Source organism: Eumetopias jubatus, unplaced genomic scaffold (genome assembly GCF_037043125.1).
Source record: "Eumetopias jubatus isolate StellerSeaLion01/CBP00866 unplaced genomic scaffold, mEumJub1_p1.0 scaffold_11, whole genome shotgun sequence".
NCBI classification, from domain to species: Eukaryota; Metazoa; Chordata; class Mammalia; order Carnivora; family Otariidae; genus Eumetopias; species Eumetopias jubatus.
In genome coordinates, this window is record NW_028274817.1 from 46835653 (window position 1) to 46857084 (window position 21432).

The 21432-nt window shown below is 44.3% G+C and overlaps 1 protein-coding gene across 1 annotated transcript in view; it reads left to right on the plus strand.

The window, feature by feature from the left end:
• Nucleotides 1-1574: 1574 nt before the first annotated feature.
• The window catches only part of PCDH19 (protocadherin 19), a 119008-nt gene continuing 99150 nt past the window's right edge, over nt 1575-21432 (plus strand). Inside the window, exons 1-3 of the mRNA XM_028101505.2 lie at nt 1575-3721; nt 6469-6609; nt 7315-7642. Coding sequence (XP_027957306.1) covers nt 1575-3721; nt 6469-6609; nt 7315-7642 — 2616 coding nt within the window. The remainder of the gene's footprint in view (nt 3722-6468; nt 6610-7314; nt 7643-21432) is intronic.

The window sequence follows — 21432 nt, forward strand, 5'->3', positions numbered from 1 at the left end:
CGCCACACAGCTCCAGCACACCATGCCGGACTTGCCCACAGGGCAGTGGCACTCGCGTCCTTAGCGTGGCGCAGGCCCTTGGCGCGTTGAGCTCCGCGGCATTCCGGCTGAGCGCATTCATCGGAGATTCGAAACCTCCCACCCCTGCTCGCTCACTCTCCACACTCACACTCCCCGCACCACACACTCACTCTTCCTCTCTCACACATTCACACACAGCCTGACAGAAAGCGAGCAAGACAGACCTCCCGAGTGCGAGAGCGTCCGGGAGGGAGGGAGCCCAAACGCAGCGCGGCCAGCGCCTCTCTGGGAGGATGGAATCAAGACGCTCTCGCAAGTAAACTTTGGCGGCGACAAAACCGTCGACCGTGGCAGCTGCTGAGGCGGACCTTAACGACATTCGACTGAGCTAGGAGGATTTCTTCCCACAGCGGCGGCGGCGGCGGCGGCGGCGGCGGCGGCCCTCAGAGCGACACCCCAGCCTAGACCAAGGGAGGAGGTGAAACCCCGGGTACCCGCGGCAGCGGCCCCGCCTCTCCTGGCCGGTACTGTTGTCGCTTTCCCTCCCCTTTTCCCCATTCCCCGCCCCCCACCCCGGGCCATTGTAAAGAACTGGACTTTGATAAATCGCCATCGCCCCGTTTTCACAAACTTGACGTGGAGGCTCGGGCTGCATTGGTAACTTGGATTTCCAAGACGCAAACCCCCGCAGTCCAGCTGCTCTGTGGAGGGGACTCCGCGCCCACCTCCAATCCTGGACAGACGCCCCCCCCCAAGCCTTCTGAAGCCAGCCTCGGCGCGAGGAAGAGCGTTCTTGTCTCAGCAGCCTCCCTCTCTCCCCTCCCCCTTCTTCTGCCGGCCGCGGGACAGCCATCCGGCTCAGCTGGATACCCGGGCGCCTGCGGCGCTTGATAGAAACTCAGAGTCCCACCTTTGATCATCCTTTCTCCCCAACAGACCTTGACAAGGCCAGCGTGGCCCCCCCGGACCTCGGAGGGCGCGTTCCAGGCGGGTTATCCCTCCGCAGTGAGCCAGGAGAGCTGGGGGGAGGTCCTTGCGCATGCCAGGTGCACAGACAACGCGTTCGCCAGCCCCAGTGCTGGTGCGCCGCGGCAGGCCGGGCAGTGCCTGAGAGGCTGCACTCCCACGGCCCACTCGGTCTTGGCCCCAAGTGCCGTCCAGACTCAGCCTTCCGTCTACCAGGCCGCTCAGACGGCGTCGGACCCGCAGCCCTGCGCCGTTGCGGCCAGTCGCGCCTGGCTAATTTTGAAGGGGGAAAACTGAGGAGCCGGGCTGGAGGGAGGGGGCTCGGGGCCGCGTGGCGCTCCCTTGGCCCCCCGGAGCCCCCGGGCCCCCCGCCAACCCCCTACGAGTGTGCTGCAACCTCAGCATTGGAGCCGGCGCGGGTCTCTCCCCCGCGCCGCCGGGCCGCCCTGGGCGGGACTCCTCCCGCGGCCTCCGGGGCCCCGGGGCGCGCGCAACAGGCGGCCCGAGTCAGCGGGAAGCTGGAGCGCCGGCGGCGTCGGCCTCGGAGGGGTGTGGAGAGGCGAGGCCAGGCAGAGCCCCGCGCAGCCATGGAGTCTCTCCTGCTGCCGGTGCTGCTGCTGTTGGCCGTACTGTGGACACAGGCAGCCGCCCTCATTAACCTCAAGTACTCGGTAGAAGAGGAGCAGCGCGCCGGGACGGTGATCGCCAACGTGGCCAAGGACGCGCGCGAGGCGGGCTTTGCTCTGGATCCACGGCAGGCCTCTGCCTTCCGTGTGGTGTCCAACTCAGCTCCGCATCTGGTGGACATTAACCCCAGTTCGGGCCTGCTTGTCACCAAGCAGAAGATCGACCGCGACTTGCTGTGCCGCCAGAGCCCCAAGTGCATCATCTCGCTCGAGGTCATGTCCAGCTCAATGGAGATATGCGTGATTAAGGTGGAGATCAAGGACCTGAACGACAACGCGCCCAGCTTCCCAGCGGCACAGATCGAGCTGGAGATCTCAGAGGCAGCTAGTCCTGGCACGCGCATCCCGCTGGACAGCGCTTATGACCCGGACTCGGGCAGCTTTGGCGTGCAGACATACGAGCTCACGCCTAATGAGCTGTTTGGCTTGGAGATCAAGACGCGCGGCGATGGCTCACGCTTTGCGGAACTTGTGGTGGAGAAGAGTCTGGATCGCGAGACACAGTCGCACTACAGCTTTCGCATCACCGCACTCGACGGCGGCGACCCACCGCATCTGGGCACTGTTGGCCTCAGCATCAAGGTGACCGATTCCAATGACAACAACCCGGTGTTTGGCGAGTCCACCTATGCAGTGAGCGTGCCAGAAAACTCACCTCCCAATACACCAGTCATCCGCCTCAATGCCAGCGACCCAGACGAGGGCACCAATGGCCAGGTGGTCTACTCCTTCTACGGCTATGTCAACGACCGCACGCGTGAGCTCTTCCAGATCGACCCACACAGTGGCCTGGTCACAGTCACCGGTGCCCTAGACTATGAAGAGGGCCATGTGTACGAACTGGACGTGCAGGCCAAGGACCTGGGGCCCAACTCCATCCCAGCACACTGCAAGGTGACCGTCAGCGTTCTCGACACCAATGACAACCCGCCGGTCATCAACCTGCTGTCAGTTAACAGCGAGCTGGTGGAGGTAAGCGAGAGCGCCCCCCCGGGCTACGTGATTGCACTGGTGCGGGTGTCTGATCGAGACTCGGGCCTCAATGGGCGCGTGCAGTGCCGATTGCTGGGCAACGTGCCCTTTAGGCTGCAGGAGTATGAGAGCTTCTCCACTATCCTGGTGGACGGACGCCTGGACCGCGAGCAGCATGACCAGTACAACCTCACGATCCAGGCGCGCGACGGCGGTGTACCCATGCTGCAGAGTGCCAAGTCCTTTACAGTTCGCATCACCGACGAGAATGACAACCACCCGCACTTTTCCAAGCCTTACTACCAGGTCATTGTGCAGGAGAACAACACACCTGGCGCCTACCTGCTTTCCGTGTCAGCCCGAGACCCCGACCTGGGTCTCAATGGCAGCGTCTCCTACCAGATTGTGCCGTCCCAGGTGCGGGACATGCCTGTCTTCACCTATGTCTCCATCAACCCCAACTCAGGCGACATCTACGCACTTCGATCCTTCAACCACGAGCAGACCAAGGCATTCGAATTCAAGGTCCTGGCGAAGGATGGCGGACTGCCTTCACTGCAGAGCAATGCCACGGTTCGGGTCATCATCCTCGACGTCAACGATAATACCCCGGTCATCACGGCCCCACCCTTGATCAACGGCACTGCCGAGGTCTACATCCCCCGCAACTCTGGCATAGGCTATCTGGTGACCGTTGTCAAAGCAGACGACTATGATGAGGGTGAGAACGGCCGGGTCACCTACGACATGACCGAGGGCGACCGCGGCTTCTTTGAAATAGATCAGGTCAATGGCGAAGTCAGAACCACTCGCACCTTTGGCGAGAGCTCAAAGGCTTCTTATGAGCTTATTGTGGTGGCCCACGACCACGGCAAGACGTCTCTCTCTGCCTCTGCACTAGTCCTAATCTACCTGTCCCCTGCTCTTGACGCCCAAGAGTCAATGGGCTCGGTGAACTTGTCCCTGATTTTCATTATCGCACTGGGCTCCATTGCCGGCATCCTCTTTGTCACTATGATCTTCGTGGCAATCAAGTGCAAGCGAGACAACAAAGAGATCCGGACCTACAACTGCAGGTAGAGCCAACTTTTTTTCTTTTCTTTGTCCTGGATGAATAAGGTGTATCTGTGTCTCTGTGTGAAAATCCCAATGCTTTTGTTTCCTACTTAAATGCATGTTGTGTACATACTGCGCTTCTTTTTGGAGGGGGAAAGTTTGTGGCAGTCCTAGTTGATCAATTCTTTTGATCTGACAATTTGCTGGAAGACAATCATTTACTGTTCGAGTGGTGGATTCTTTCACATAATGATGATGAGCAGGAAAGCAATTATCATTTTAAAATTTGTGCAGCTGTCTCCATGAAGTTATGGCAGGAAAAAAATGAGAGAGAGAAAGAGAGAGTCAATTTTCAGCAGAACCACCAAGTCCCACAACTTGATTTCAGGGGCACAGTGTTTTGGGGACAGATACTGAAAGGAGAGGGAGTGCTGGTAGTTGCCTGGTACTATTGTAGGGAAAAACTGAAGAGAGCCTGTGAGTGGGTGTCTAAAGTAGGAAACAGTGGAGGGAAAACAGAAATGTGTGGGGAAGCAGGTGAATAGTGTTTTTTTTTTTTAAAGTGTGTTCTTGGCTTGTTTTGTATCCATTCCCCAAACATCTGGCTATGTATGGTGAAATTCTACCAGTCATTTACGTTTTCACATATCTGGTTGGTTGGTGGGGTAGAGACCAAACATCCCAATGAGGGATAGGACTTCACTTCCAGATGTTGCAGTAAAAATAGCAATCTTCTGGAGCTGATGGTGTTTTTCTGTAATGTGGGATTCAGCTGTGGCATTAAGATCTGGTCCCTACCAGTGGATGTCACTATGGGCTATTGTGTTACAGTTTCTCTTGAAGCATATGCAGGGTGTGTGTGGGGGGGGGGAGGGGGGAGATGAGAATAGAAACACAGAAACTGGAATGACAAGTAGTATTTAAAAAAAAAAAGATTTCCTGATAAACACATTAGAGGGTGTTGTTGAAGCCCTTCCTTACAATTGGACAGAACAAATAAGTCTAAGTATTTCTGGAGTCCAATTTAGGATAATACATGTAATTTTTTCCAGCAGTGTCTCATCGAAACGGTTGAAAAAAAGTTGTTTCTTTAGTTTGCTGAAATTGAATGATGCTGCTGTTTCCAACCAAGGTGTGTGTGTGCTTTCAACACACCTACACATCCAGTGTGTCTTTTGTGCCATCTGTGCTTGCATGTTAATCAGTCAAAATATGTTCCTGTAGGTCCAATTTGTATTTGACACCATCTGAAATGCACACTTCTGTGAATCAGAGCCCCCTGAATATGTAACAGCCATGCAATTATTGTTTCCCTTTTACTATTCTCTGCGTTACACAAGTTAGCAGACAAATGCTAACCACACATGAATATCAATCAGGTGCCATAAAAGAGCAGCTGCAATGCCTCATAAATGCTTTAATCCTGTTACTAGTGAAATGGCCGTGACTTTTCTTTCCTTCAGCTCTGAGTCATTTCAGATGGGAGAAATGGAAATTAATATCGCTCTTACCTTTGAAACCTGTATGACTGCCAGTGGCAATTTTTATAGGAGAAAAAATGCGGGGTCTGTAAAATTTTATTTATATGGAGATAATGATAGAGTGGACTCTTTTTAAGCATTTCCTTAGTGTAAAGTAAATGTCTAAGACCCTTTTCTTGAAAAAGAAATCATCTTGAAATAAAGATAGTGAAGGCTTTGCCACTTCTTGGTGATGTATGACTAGAAACGAGAGTTCTTTCTGAGCTTGCCAGGGAGATCATTAAACAGGGAAGAGAGCATTTGAAATTTAAAAAAAAAAAAGAAAGAAAGAAAGAAAAAGAAAATCTCAGTGCTCTCCAACTTCACTCACATGTGTATTTTGTAAAGAGCTCTGTTCCCTATGATGGTTTGGGATTAATGAAGTACAGTTTAATTAAATAATTGGTCAATACAGAAAGGGCTGCTCAGTGAATGCCTCAGCCAAGTAATTGGACGGGGCATTGCCAAACTTACCCATCATGGGTAAACAAAATCATTAAAACTTCCCATTGATTCTGTAAACAGATTAGAGAAGAAAATAAACCCTAGTCCTGGGGTCTTTGGGATTTTTTTCTGCTCTCAAACTCCAGTAGCATCAGCTTGCCATCACTGCAAGTCTGCCTGAACACAGAGCGAAAGGGCGAGAGGAATGTAACTGCTCAGCGCTAGGAACATCCCCGGGACAGAGTAAGAATTTGCCTCTGGAAACATGCAATCTCCCTGTATGCTCAGACGTTTTAAAAACCTAAAGTTCAAGAGCCTGTCTTTCCATGTATTAGACAAGAGGTTTCCTTTTCTCAGCCCCTCCTGAGCCTCTTCCTCAAATGCATTCATTTATGAGACTTGCGTGAGGCGATCTGCAATTGCTGCTGAATTGGGCTCCCTTTTTGTATTCAGACAATTAGCTTTGTTGAGCGAGAATACAGTCACAGTCTTTCCCTTGTAAAGATCAACCTGTATTATTTATTAACCCTATTGTTTTGCTGATTATTGCCCAGAAATTGAATTTTCAAACAATAAGGTGAATCATTACGTGCAAAGTAATAAATGACTGAAAATCTGGCTACATTTTAATGTATTTCTTTTGACAAGTCTCTTAATGCTTGGTGTCTTTGGTGCACGTTGCTGGGTCTGTGTCAGTGTTAATTAAATTGAGCTCTTTATGTTCCAGTTGCAGCACAGCTGCTTGTAGGTACACCTGAATGGAGAAGGATGCTGAATGCACTAACCTTTAAATTCCTTTGCAGTAATTGTTTAACCATCACTTGTCTCCTCGGCTGTTTTATAAAAGGACAAAACAGCAAGTGTCTGCATTGCATCTCGGTTTCTCCCATTAGCAAGGAGCAAGACAAAAAGGCAGAGGAGAAAGTGAGCCTAAGGGGAAAGAGGTAAAAAGCACTTCCCCTCATTCAAATGGGTTTAGCTATCCTATTTCTCCAGGAGAGGACGGGGTAGGGTGGGGAGTAGAAGGGAGCAGGGCTAAGGCAGGGGGGAAGGAGGGTGTGGAGGAGAGAAGCTGAGGTATGTCAAAGGATGGGGTTTGATCTCCTACCCCAGTGCAGAACTGATCAGGTCAAAGAGGAACCTGACTGAGAGTGTTTGCCCCTTGGCAAATGCCTGGAGGAACTGGAAAGGAGGTTATTTTTTAATTCTTTCTATCTCCTCTTCTGTTTAATTAATACTTGCTTCTTATTTCACCCAGGGGTTCCTCTGGGTTCCAGGGGGAGCTCCAGATTTGAGCACTTTCATGCTTTCTCTCCCATAGGCTCAACTTTCCCTGTCCTCCCCACCCTTGCTAAATAGCTACTCACGATGAGAAATTCCACATCCAAAGTATAGAAACATTTTTTTTTCTGGGGGGGGGGGGAATGGAGGAATGGGAGGTTTGTATGTTTAATATAAAAAATGAATGGCCCTTAGCTTGTGTTCACATGTAAAAAACGCAGGGAGAAACCCGATGATGTAATGCACCAGAATAAGAAGCTGGAGCAGAGATGGGGTGCAACCCTCTGGGGTGCTTAATATTTATTAATCAATGCATGGTTTGGGAGGGCATTAGCAATACATGTTGCTCCCTTTTTTTTGTCGCATAGAATCGCTGAGTACTCCTATGGGCATCAAAAGAAATCAAGCAAGAAGAAAAAAATCAGTAAGAATGACATCCGTCTAGTACCCCGGGATGTGGAGGAGACAGACAAGATGAACGTTGTCAGTTGCTCCTCCCTGACCTCCTCCCTCAACTATTTCGACTACCACCAGCAGACACTGCCCCTGGGCTGCCGCCGCTCTGAGAGCACTTTCCTGAATGTGGAGAACCAGAATACCCGCAATACCAGCGCCAACCACATCTATCATCACTCTTTCAACAGCCAGGGCCCCCAGCAGCCAGACTTGATCATCAACGGTGTGCCTCTGCCTGAGGTGAGTGCAGCTGAGGGGCTCTGTGAGGTCCTCCCAGATCTCTTTCCCATGCTGCTCCCCGCCGCCCCCGCCCCCAACCAGACCGCTTAGGCCTCTGTGCTGGAGAATTCCCTGGCAGGGGTGGGGAGAACTTCTCTGCCTAGTCAGGGTCTGCTACCAGGGTCTCTTGGGGCAACCTATTGGGCTTCCTTAGGGGTGGATGTTGGGCATGGGAGCTCAAGGGGGGTCTGTGCCTTTGAAATCTCTGTATGGTGTTCTGGCATGATATGAATTTGCTGCACCTGTTGCAAATGGGGTATGTGTTTTGCCAGCCAGTGGTACCAGCATTCCAGTTAAAGTGGCTGAGAAAGAGTCAACAAGTAGTGTTAAAGATGGGGGAACTCTAGAATGTTCAGGGGCCAATTTCCCAGTGCGAGAGTGATTCAGCTTCCTGAAGCCCCCTTTTGCTTTTTCTTTGGTCATATGTGTACTTTTCCAAGAATATGGATGGGCTGGTTAAAGGGAGGCAAACAAAAAAATTTTTAAAAGCCACTTTGCCTTGTCTTGGTAGTTCTCATGGTGACGTTTGACAAACAAGGAGGTTGGAAACTGTCACTAAGAATGAACATTTCAGAAATTAACTATGATTTGAGGTAGCTCTGTTTCTCTTTACCAGGTATGAATGTTTTCAAATGGAAGCATTTTTTAACACTACGTGGTCCAATGTTTGCTGGCTCTTGAAATACAAATAATAACATGGATGATGGTGGGTGGGTGGGTGGAAGGCTGTAAGTAACAGTTCTTAGGTTGGTTTCATTTTTCCATGAATTGCTTAAGTCCCTCTTTGGTTGGAAATTGATGCACTGGGAGACATATGCCCTCTTACAGGCCACTAATGAAAGGAATACAGTATATTTGAAAGGCGCTTCCACATTTTTTTGAAGCACCTGCACAACCATTGTCTCCTTTGATCCTTGCAATAGTTATCTTGATAGATTGCCCTTCAGTAGATGAAACAGAGTCCAGAGATGGTAAGGGAGTTGTTCAGACTCACAGAGCAGGGTGTAGAGAGACACACAGAGAGAGGAGGGGGATAGGAAGGAAGAGGAAGAGGGAGATGGAGACGCAGAGAGAGAGAGAGAGGAGAGACTAGGTCACAGGGCTCTATAACTCTCTGGCAAGTGCTGTTTCAGTGACACCTTCCTGCCTCAGAAATAATTCAGCCTGACACACTTAGGCTATGATGCATATAAAATTGTCTCATAGTATTTGTATCAATTTCATAGGGCAAAGGGTTTTAGGACTATTTGGATCAATTGCTTTTCCTAGTTTCCTGAAAAATTGTTCTCATCAGAAGTAATTGGACCTAGAAGCATTGCTTTTAATGAGAAACCGATGATCTTCTGCCGGCAACAAAAGCACCAATATTTTCAATCTATAAATCTATAAATAAGGATTTATTGAAAATCCAATATCACGCTACAGAGGCACAGTTATAATTATGGATATCAGTATATACTACTAGGAACTAGATCATAGACTTTTTAGAGGACTACTTGTGGACTACTAAGAGTTCAGCAACGGAGAGGAAGAGATAGTGCTCTGTGGTGCAGTCAGGTAGACCATGATTTTGAATCTGGGGACACCTCTTGGTATGGAATCCCTCTGAGTCTCTGTTTCCTCATCTACATAATGGGCACATCTACCATGCAAGGTTGGTCCAAGGAATAATATGACATTGTGTGATGTAAAGGGTATGACACATATATGTTCCCTGAATCGTAGATCTCTTCACTAGACAATAATTGGAGAGTCATTTATGATGGCCTGCACACCTGAGTGTGACCCCATAGACACTGTAACTAAAGAGGAATTAAAGTTGGTTTTGTATAGATAACACCTACAAAGTGTTGTGGTTGGAGTATTCTTATTGGATGATAAACAATGGAGGTGAAAGATGGCAAGGTTGTGGGTTCAGGTGCTGACTGCTATTGCTTGTGGAGATTAATCATCTGAGGGCTTGGTGATTATTTCTGTAATCAATTCAAGGCACTAGAGAAATGTGGGTTCTGATGCTTATGAGATACTTAGAGGGGGCAGGAGACCTATGACTGTGTGTGTCTGCATGGTTTACTGAAGACCTTGGTGTTCTTTTTGATTCTCCTATAGGAAGAATGCAATAAAATATTGCTTCAATTATTTATTTATTTTTTATTTTTTTTAAAGATTTTATTTATTTATTTGAGAGAGAGAGAATGAGAGACAGAGAGCATGAGAGGGAAGAGGGTCAGAGGGAGAACCAGACTCCCTGCTGAGCAGGGAGCCCGATGCAGGACTTGATCCCGGGACTCCAGGATCATGACCTGAGCTGAAGGCAGTCACTTAACCAACTGAGCCACCCAGGCGCCCTTGCTTCAGTTATTTAGAAAAGCCATTGGAAGTCTGAATTCTGATCCTTTCCCCAACTCACAAAGCCACATGCTCTTCTTATTTAAGAAAATCACAGAGATGTAGTGTCTAGGGCTAGTCAAGGGTTAAGGCAGTGTGTACTAGACACAGTGAGGCTAAGTCTGTATTTCTTATGTGCAGTCCTATAGAGGTCAACTGACAAACCCATTCAGAAAGAGGAGAGACCCTCCCACAACTGAGCACAAATCAGGCCATTTTAACCTGCATCTGTCACAAAGTTATGCATGGGGAAAATGACACTTCCCCTTTTCTTTCCATATCAGAAGCCCCTGAATGAGGACTAGGTAGAATACTTAGGTACAGTGAAATCTACAGAAGAGCAAGAATGGTTGATTCATACATTCAGCTAATATTTACTGAAGGTCTACTTTTTTTCTGCTCTAGGCTCTGGTGTTATAGAAATAAAAAAAGATGTTCTGTTGTCTCAAGCAATGTACATTCTAACAGGGGAGACAAGCAAACAGGTGATTTGCAGTATGGAATGATTTATACTACTATCGCGTCCAATAGGATATTCTCCATTCCTAGGATAGTAATATCCTGATATATTTCCTACCTTCTCTTTATATTTTCCTATTAATTAATCCATCCAAGAAACCACCATTTATTAAGAAGTTATAACAGAGTGGTAAGTGCTATGATGTGATAAATATGAGATTCTATGGAGACTTCTGTATTAAATCTTATGTCACTTACATTTTTCTTTACATTATTTCATCAAACCATTCTTTTATTTGTTCATTAATTAACCCCAATAGCATTTGTCTCACCCTTAGAATGTACTAGACACTGTACTACTTGCCCAGGATCCAAAAATAAAACACTTGATCCTTGACCCTAGGGAGTTTACAAGGAGACAGACAAGTAAACAGGTCAGTTCAACTCAGGATAGCATTTCTTTTCTGAGCATATGTTACATTATTACTCTCCAGGTTGGGACCAAAGCACTGCACATTAGGTTTCTCAGCTGGGCTACCTTGTGACAAACCCATTCCCTTCTGTAGCTGCAGAGTCCGTTACAAGGCTTACAGTGGCATTATAAAGGAGTTGGAACTTCTTCCCTTGCAGCACTCCATCATACCTTATCACCATGGCATTAGATATCAGTAAGCATTATTAGAGAATCCAATGTGCTCAGCTGTGTGGCAGGTACCATGGGGATCCCAAATAAATATGAGATGCAGCATCTGCCCACAGAGAGTTCAGTATGGTTGGGGAGCTAAGATCACCCAGTGATTTCCTTGCAAGCAATACAAAAGAGTTTCTACCCACGTTAGTTTGTAGACTTCTTCACGCTCCCTTTCTGCTTCTTACTTGGCAACCCTGCTATCATTTATATGTAGACTTGCTGTTGAGCTCCTAAGGTTTGGTGCTGCCTGCAAAAGGGTAACTTTTGCATCAGTGTGCAAACCTAGCCACATCTGAACATTGTTGGCTTTAGAAACCAAAGGGAATGTGATGGCAGATGCAGTTAAGTAGGTAAGGTAAAGGGAATGGAGCACGAGTCTAGGGAATTGGAACTCAGCTTTAGTATCACAGAGACTGTCTCGCCTAGAATAGCATATCATTATTTACCAGTCTTCTGATGTTGGTCAGGAAATCAGCTATGTGGATTTTGTGGTTTTGTACACAAATTTGAAGAGGGAAAGTGGAGGATGTCTTTGCTGTTTACAGGAGACTTTTGTAGAATTAGTGATGTCAGGTATCCCTTAAATATTTTAAAATGAAGGGTGAGATTTGCATTTCTTGGCATACTGGTATATTTAGTCCATAGATTTAGTATATGCGTAAGTGAATGTATGTGTGGAGGGAGGAGAGTGTGAAAAGAGGGGAAAAGAGATTCAAAAAGAAAGAGAATGGATGAGAGAGAATAATAATAGGTTTGCCAGTGTGCTAAGATTTTTCTAAAAATATTCCAACATTTTTAGAATCTCCTTATTATGGCAAATACTTTTTCTTCCAGTCTTATGAAATGGAGGCATGCCTACTGGGCACCCCTGGATGCTGGAAAGTGTTACTCCTCTGTACATCAGCATCTCTGCATTACCCTTTTTGTCACCCAAGCCGTGATCATTGCTGGAGGAAGATGCAATTCATTTCTTGGTGAGACCTCTTCCTGCTTTTAGGAGAGGTCAAATGGTTCATGCACCCAGTCTCTTTGGTGAGGCATTTTAAAATTTTAACTTTCTAATGTTGAATGATTCTGAGCTGACACTCTGAGGGAGTCATAGTGGGCAAAAGCTTCCCGAATTCTAGTCATATGTGCATAGGGATTTAGATTTTGGTTTCAAACTCAATCTTGAGTTCTCTCTGTTTTTCTACCTTTCACTAGGAAACTGTAGCTTCTTCAATATGAGACATCCCCCTAAGGATGTGTGTGCTCTGCTATGGCACTGAGCAGTGGAAGAGTTTGCAGACTAGGGATGTATGTGGCAGACCAAATTGAATGCCCTGTTATAGGAAGTCTCAATGCATGTCATCTTAATGCAAATAACGAAACTAAAACATCAGTTAGGCTTTGAGGAAAAATAGGAAGAAAGAAACAGCTCATCATGCTTTGGTCCCTAAAACAGAAGTTTTAAAGTTAGGGATTTGCAGGGATTTGAGTGAAACCCTGGGTTAAGGAACTAGAAGAGCGGCCCCAAACCTATCAGATGTCAGATTCAGAAATCACTAGGAAATTGATACGTATGATGAAGCTGGTTTGGATAGCAAGGAAATGACACCACCTCCGATGAAAACAAACCAACAAACGGTTCAGTGAGTGTTTTTTATTTTACTTTTTCTTGTTATGACTGCGTCTTGGAACCACCTAAGTCTTATCCTTAAGGGTCAAAAGTAACCCTCAGGCTGCGGAAGGAAGCAATGGAAAACAGTGCAGCCCGCATCTTTTCAGGCATCAGCACTCCGGTTTTCTTTAAAAATCAAAGGCTCCACTTCTACTAGGAGACATTCTAGGGCCACCCATTGCCTACGTTGTATCTTATTGGCCCATTCACATCTAGCAGAGGCAGTGCGTCTCCCAGTGGGGATCTGCTTGCAAGATGTGTTCCAGAATAAACCGTTCCTCTCTCGTCTCCATGCAACTGCCGCAGAACTGAGTTAGTTTACATTAGTATTTGCTAATTTATTATTATCATTCCTTATTGGCAATTAACTGGTTACCTTAGAGATCACCTCTCTCCCCATACACCTTCACTAAAGTTGAGCTCAGCCAGAGGGCTTGCTAATGATCCTGAGATTTCTCTCCCTAGGGGACTGGAGGCAGGACATTTTCCATGGAGGGCTCTGAGGCTTTGGAATTCCTCTTATGGGAGGACCACTTGTTTTGGGTCCTGGTGGCCCTACCTGGTTTTTCTTTGATTGTGGATTAGACTTAAGGTGGGAGAAGCCGCAAACCTCTCCTTCCCTATCCTTGCCCTGTCTTGGCTGTGGTTTTGGTATTCTGTGCCCAGAGGCTGAAGCTAGGGGTGTGGGGGATTGCTTGTTAGGAATTAGAGGGCTAAAAAAAGGATGAAGCCACCTCCTGGCAAAGCTGGAGTCTTTGAATTATGGCACTGCAGTGGATCTGAGGCAGCTGCTTGGAGTTTCAGATATTGACCCCTCTGCTTGTGTATCTCAGCTTTCAGGGCTTAGGGGAGACCAAGCTTGGCTGGATCGAGTGTCTCAGATCTGGGTAAATGAAGCCATTTGTACAAGAGGCCTGTGTGTGAGAGGCGGGAGGCTGGCTCAGGAGCGGCCATTTTCCCCTACTGAGAGGAGGCTTAATTTCTTGATGTGTGACTGGCTGGCCTTTAATGTGAGCCTCATTTACTTCGAACAATTGAGAGGCTTGAAGCAAAAGTCCCAGAGGATCAGTTGTTTGTAGAGGGAAATGCTCTTCAAGTTACATTTCCTTTTTGGCTGTTGTGTAGTTACGAGTGGTTTTTGTGTGGGCTGCATGGTGAGGGTCACTCTGCTTCCAGTGGGTGTACCCAGGCTGCTAGCGCCTCCCTGTGTCACCCCAGGGAATGCTGTGGAAGGTACTGAGACTGCCTGGAGAAACAGCTCTGCCAGCTTCAGGAACTTGGGCTCCCATGAAGAAATCTCATTTGTTATATCATTCAGCATTTTGCTTAAAAATATTGGCTGGGACCACACAGCTCCACAGCATCCCTGGAAGAGATGTGAGAAGGAACCAGTATTTACAGTCTATAATCATGAAAATGGAGTTACAGCGAGGACAGATGGCTCAACTAGGCACACAACATTTTGGGGCCAAACCCGACTCCATTTTGCTTGACAGCAGCTCCTCTGGTCCAGCTTCAAAGTGCTTTCTGTCACAGAACAGAAAGCCTGTTTGGGTGTCACAGGAGGACCTGTGGATATACCTTTGAATGGTTGGTTGTGTTCCTGAAAAGCTGTGCAGCAAGTGCGTGTTTTGTAAATTAGCCCCTGTATTAACCACAGTGATGGCATTCCATATTTATAGGAACCCTGTGGTGGATTTGTTCACAAAAGAAAGAGCCCCATGTAATGTGAATAAACAACTCCTGACCAATGTCCTTTGTTAAGTCTGGATTTTTCCAGTGAAAAGTGAGATTCCTCACATGGGCGAGATTTACAAAACCTTTGAAAGGTGGGCCAATTCATTATTCTCTTTAGTTCTCACCATTTGGCTTTCCTGGTTGAATTTCACTTACTTTAAAAAATGTAATTATGTAATATTTAAAATACACGGCATCCAGAGAAGACAGGTACATTTAACAAATGCTACATTTCATAATTGTTCCCGATTTTTTAAAAAAATTAAAGGTTACAGCTACCCCCTTCCCATCCTCTTCATCTCCCCCGACTCTTTGTAAGTCTGTGGCTGGACAAACTGAAGCCTCTTGGGAATATGTTTGGTGCTACTTGCTTTAGCCTCCTGAGCTCACTCCTGAAAGAGATGGCTCTCACTTTGCTGCTCCAGGTTCTGAACGCTCCCCAAGTCAATAAGTGGTTCTCGGATTTAGTAGAGCCTGGGAATTACTTTGGAAAATGAAACGGCTCTCTTATACTTCCTTTAAATTCAGCTTTTGGGGAGGTAGAAGGAAGGTTTTTTCAGGAAGAAAAAAGGAGGTTTTTTCAGGAAGAAAAAAAATGAGAGTGAGAGGTAGACAGATGGACAGACAGGTGTTAGGTGTTGGGGTAGCTGTCTTGAGTTTTGAGCAGACCGTTTGTGATCGAAGCAGGCCGGAAGCTTGATGTGAAGTCTGCATTCTCCTTGAGCTCAGTGCTCATGGACGAGCACCAGGCCTTCTTCATGTCAGATGCTTAAGCACTGCCTTGGTGTGCATAGGCTTCGGATGCTCCATTAAGTCTCTGAGTGCCAGGGTGGCCAGTTTTCAGCTTCTCCCACTGGGCCCCATCTGGCTGCTCTTCCCTGGCAAGCTGCTCTCCCTCATTGCCACCAGCACTGGCCTTGGTGGTCCCTGCTTTCTGGATTATTTTCATTTCTATATCTGATTTCCAGAGCATGAAGGGCACCTCTTCTCAGATTGTGTAGTTTGCTCTTCTCAACAAAATGTATTCTCTGTGCAAGCTGGCAGGAAGATAAATTCAATCCAAAGGCCAGACTCTCTCCCTTTAGGGGAGTATGTGTGTGTGTGTGTGCACGCACGTGTGTGTGTGTGTGTGTGTGTGTGAGAGAGAGAGAGGAGAGAGAGAGAGAGAGATTGAGAATGATTTTCTTCTCTCACCCACTTATTCTGCCTCTGTGGTGATAGAGCCTTTATGGGCTGGGCTGGCCTGATTATACACATGTCTATGAGCTTAGGCGCTCAGAGTCCCCCTCCCCAGCCATTGAAACTCTGCTGGTTACCTTCCTGATGAAAAGCTTCTAAGTCTAGTCACAACAGGGTGTTATTCCCCCACATGTGAGGCCAGGGCACCCCAATTTGATATAGCCCAGGAACAGATCTCCTGGACTATTTTTAATTGAGAGCTCTGAGTAGGAATCATTGCTATGTATGCAACCCAGCTTAAGAAAACTTTGTAGGGAATTTCAATTCCTTGGAAATTATTTTCGGAGGCTCAGTTTCTCTTTTTGTGCCTTTTGGACATAATTCGATTTCAAACTCTCCTCTAATCCTTTAATTCACTTGGCTTGAGGAAATCTTATTTGGGCTGCCAATGCATACAGGTGCGTAGCTATAAAACCATATCTTTTCTAAGTGAGATGTATGAGCAGGAATCAGTCTGCATTCAGGGCGATTGGTTTAACCTTTAAACAACTTTTTTTTTTTTTTTTTTACAACTAAAGATGTCTGTAATCTAGCACTCATATCTGAAACTTGACATGTTTGAAGGATGCAGGACTCTGAATATGCAGGTCGGAGCAGGGACATCTGGCTATAGGTGATGGTGAATGGCTTGTTGGAAGACTTGATTTCTTCCTCTGTGCTGCCAGGCACAGTGGCCCATGGTGAGGACACAGGCACGCTGCATTCCGAAGATTGGCATTGACTCTGATCTTGCCATACTGGTCATTTCTTTAGTGCATTTCCATTTTCTCAAGTATAGACTCTCAAGTGATGGAGTATGCTAATGGCAACGTTTGTTCCTAAGAGCTTAGGGGAGAGAACATGATGCCATTAGCATTAAATAATAATTTTTCCGTGGGACTTTGCCTGATTTTATAAAATTGCAAGACAATTTATGATAGTTATCGCTCTTTAGAAACAAATCTCAAATGCTGCTTAAGAAACACCAGTTTTCTGTATGGCTTGTGAGCTTGCTACTGGCGTGCATGTCCTTATACCTCCAGGTCACTCTTTTAATTTTGCCTCTACTGGGTAATTTTTTTTAGAGATGGAAAAAGGCAGGTGCCTTATTGTGGAAAGAAATACAATAAGGAAATGTCTGAAATGGAAAAAAAAAGTTAAACTGTCTTTGCACAAACTATACTTAAACTGTCTTTGAACAAACTATACTTTGTAGAGTGACCTGATAGAGCAAAACTTTATAAAACTCGTAAGCCATAATACCGCGGCACTGTGCATTGTTGGAGTGGCATCAGGGGACTCAGTCTTTGCACATCTGATCATCTGGTGTCCTCAAGAAGACATCACGGAAGGTGGAGAAAAACCTGCAACTGCAAAGGTTTGTGGCTGGGCACAGTGCCATATTTGGAGGTATGGGAGTCAAAGAATGTGTGACATTTGCATTACCTTGCTCTCCTCTGAGCCTAGCAAACTCCATCAGGACAGTTATCTCTAATGTGTGAGCCACCCCAAGTCACTGTATTCCCAAAGATAACAATCTAGAACTGTAATTCTGGGATAGGGGAGGAGGTCACTAGCAAAACAGATGAAACAGAATTAAAAACCTCGTAAAAGAAGAGGTTTAGTTCATTGAAATCTATTATTACTAAGGAAACCACTCCAAGACATCGAGAATTCTGAAAAATACAAATAGATGCCAAACTGCATCAACCCTGGAACAATTATGTGAGGAGATTGGGTCAGGTTATCTCCAAGTTCTTCTGCAGCTCCGATTGTAATTCTGTGAATTTTATAGCATTGGTTTGAAGGGCTTCCTATAGCTGAGTGCATTAAGGTTTGAGTCCATGTGATCACAACAGCTGCCCCGTAGGTGGTATTGAGGGTAAGGGACTTATCTATGACAGGTGAGGCAATAGGTACAAGCCTTTAGCTTTTAAATAAGGGCAACATATTCTGTGTTCATATGTTGCATGTCAAAACTCAGTAGCCTCCCCATTCAAATAGGTTTTCCTGTCCAATGTAAGTTCTGTCATAAAGGTAGCAATGAGTATACTAACCTTGCTTCAGTTGGTCCATACTTGTTTTAGGGATGTGTAGCAGGTACACTCCTCTTGCCGGGTAAACTAGACCTTTCAGAAGAACACAAATTCACTTAAATATAAATTATGTTGATTATCATGCTACCTAAAATTTCACAGAGCTGGAAGTCACCGAGATCTCCTTTTTAAGTGGTATTCTTGAGAACTGTTTTGTATATCATGATAAATTATCTAACCTTTCATACTGTGGAAGGCCAACATTATGGAAATAAGCAGCTTTTTATTCCATTCTAAGGTCAGTCTAACCAAATTATGCATCTTCTAATGCAATTGCTTGAAGCTTCCACTTTGAAAGTTTTCTCATTTTAATACCTCGCATGAGATAAATATTTTAGCTACTATTCATTCTTAACAATATATTTCACTGATTGTCATTCTCTTTGTGGTGTTTGTTGGCATGAGGGGCAGTTAGTTCACCATGGCTTTGCTCATTTTGCTGTTTGCTCTAGATAATCAGCAAAGAGCCAGAATTCAGTAAAAACATGTATTTTTGTTGTCATTATTTTAAATTTCAGACCATGGGAGGCTCACTGAGCCCTGTAGAATAAATATATGTGGGGCACGTGGGGGTTTTGCTTGCACACCAAAAGCGGGAAGTAGATTTTCTTTTAAAGTAGATTTGATTCCAGAATTGCTAAACCATTAAACTCAATGCATGTTGGAGACTGGCGGATGGCGTTCAGCAGGATTTGGGGCACTGTCTGTAACAAAGCAATCTATTTCTTTCAGGGAGTAAACTGCTATTTCAGGGGCAGAGGAGGTCAGTTGGGGAGCCCTTGGGAAGCTCTGTTTTACTTTTAAGCCCCCTAAAGAATATTTTTCAGGGGCTCCTTGAAGGCAGGGACCAAGTCTATACAATTCCTTTTGTATGGTGTCAGGTGTTATTAAGTTTTGTTACTTGAGAGTTTCTACAGTGGTTGTTATGCCCTGATCTTACAGGGTATTCATTTATTCTAGGTGAATCCTCCCCCTCTGGATATGATGATTTGCCTTCAGACTTTAGTGAATGGACTTTCTGTTTAGTAGTTAGGCTCTTTTCAGAAAAATATTTTGGCTTGAAAACATTTACCCATTCATCCACCTACCAGTTATTTGTAGATCATCCTTTACTGAACAGCTCCATACTCAGCTCTGAGGGATAGAGGAAGTATAAGGTACCAACCCTCATAGCTTATGTTATTATTGAGGAGACAAGATGAGAGGTGAAATACATTAAAAAAACAAACGATGGTGAAAGTAAGGATTATTTACTAAATGGTGTTATGTGATTATATTATTGGAAAAAATAGGTTTTTATTTCCCACTATATGACAAGTAAATTCCACATAGATTAAAGAGTTAACATTTTAAGATGAAAATGCAAATAATAAAATCAATTGAAAAGGACTTCAGAGATATAAAAGCAATAGAAATGAACACAAAGAAAAAGACCAGCCGCTCTATTAAAATTTAGAAATATCTGTATGTCTAAAAAATAGTAAGCTAAATTAAACTATAAGCTGGGGAAATATTTTAAATTTTTATAGCAAAGAGCCTATATTTATTCTAGAAATATTTATATAGTGCTTACTATGTACTAGTCAGTATTCAAGGTGCTGGGGATGTGAGTGAACAAAACAAAGTCCCTGTCTTCATTATGCACATAGACAAACAAGAAACAAATAAATATATAATATGTTCGGTGATGATATGGAGAAAAATAAGGAAGGATAAAGGTTACATGTTCTGTCAGGAATGAGGGTTCTCTAGAAAGGTTGGGGAAGACATCTTGGATAAGGGGACATTTAAGCAATGCCTTTAATATGTAAAGAGCTCTTACAGATCAATAAATGAGACAAATACCACAATGTAAAAATTATGCAAAAGACACAAATAGATAATTCATAAAGAGGCTGTACAAATTACCAGTAGATACAAAAATATTTCAATCTTAGCAACTCAACAATAGCAATGGAATGCCAATATTAACTTTTAACTACAAACACTATATGTACTTACTAAAAAGTCTAACAATATAGGAGCCTATAAAATAGAAGCTAAAGTCTCCACAACTCTCTCCTTATTAATCCATTACCTTGGGGGAAGCACAGACAACAATTTGATGTGCAAGATATCTTATTTTTACTTAGAGAATTAGGAAAAATTAAAAAAAATATATTCAGCATTGGCAATGGTATGGTTATCATATACTGCTACATGGAATATAATTGATAGAATTGAAATTGACATAATCTTTCTTGGGGACAATTTGTCAATACACGTTAAAAGCCCTGAAATATCTAGTTTCTTCTTCTGGAAGTTATCATAAGGAAATTATTTTAAATTTGCCTAGAAATTCATGTTCAGGGGTGTTAAATTTAGTACAATTTTTAGAACTAAAATATTGAAAATATCCTCAATATCATCAGTATGTGAATGTCTAAATATGATACGTACATTGCTAGAATACTGTGAAGACATTAAAATAACATTTTGAGGAATACTTAATGATGTAAGAAAACACTCTTTATATAACATACATTAATTGAAAAAAATCAACAAATGAAACAGCATGTATAGATTGATTCGAATTGTTTAAAAATATGGAAAAAATACTGGAAGGAAAATTACTAAAGCATTAATAATTATCACAGTTTGCAGGAGATCAGGCAATTTTTACTTTTGAAAAATAGTTTTCTAATTTCCCAAATTTTCTGTTTTGAACACGCAGTATTTTTGAGATCAGAAAAGCAATTACTTGAAAAAGATAACTACTATACTATACAGTAAATATTAAGAACCAAAGAGGTGGCATAAAATTATAAATTATTCTGAGGCAGGACATACCATGTTCTTTATTTTCATTTTCAATCAGATCATACCTTCTAAATTTTTCTTATTTTTCCTTTTTTGGAGGTCTCTGTCAGATGAAGGTTCATATTAAAAAATAACCCTTTTCTTTACAGTTTACCTTTTCAATATGAGAAATAATATTATGAAAAATATTTTTTCCTTCTTCACTTTTTTTACCCATATGTATACTCTTGTGAAAGTAGATTCATCTCACCAGTGTTAGACATCTGGTTCACAAGTTTTATTTTTAGAATGAGAGATTTTATAATAGTAACATTTAACAGTAATTTGTACAGATTTTTAATACTATGAAAATGATATAGGCTTTGTCTAAGGGTCACTTTTGGCAAAATATATTTTTTCAGTGTCCTTTTCAGGACCAAATAGCCAGTTTGAAGGAGGACCTTTTTAATATTCCTCAGTATGCGATTTCATATTTGGGCTTCTCGAATCTGAGGCATACAATAGCCCCCAACAATTTGGAACAAAAAAAGGAAGGAGTTAATGAGTTGGCTGTCACTGAGAGGCTCAAAATTTCAAATCCAGCCTTGGTTAAATGCAGTATTTTTTTTCAACAAAACGGAATGAATTCAATCTTTCTTTTTTCTTTTTTGCTTTTTAATGCTTTATTGAATTCAACCTTTTTAAGAAAGGCACATTTATTTGA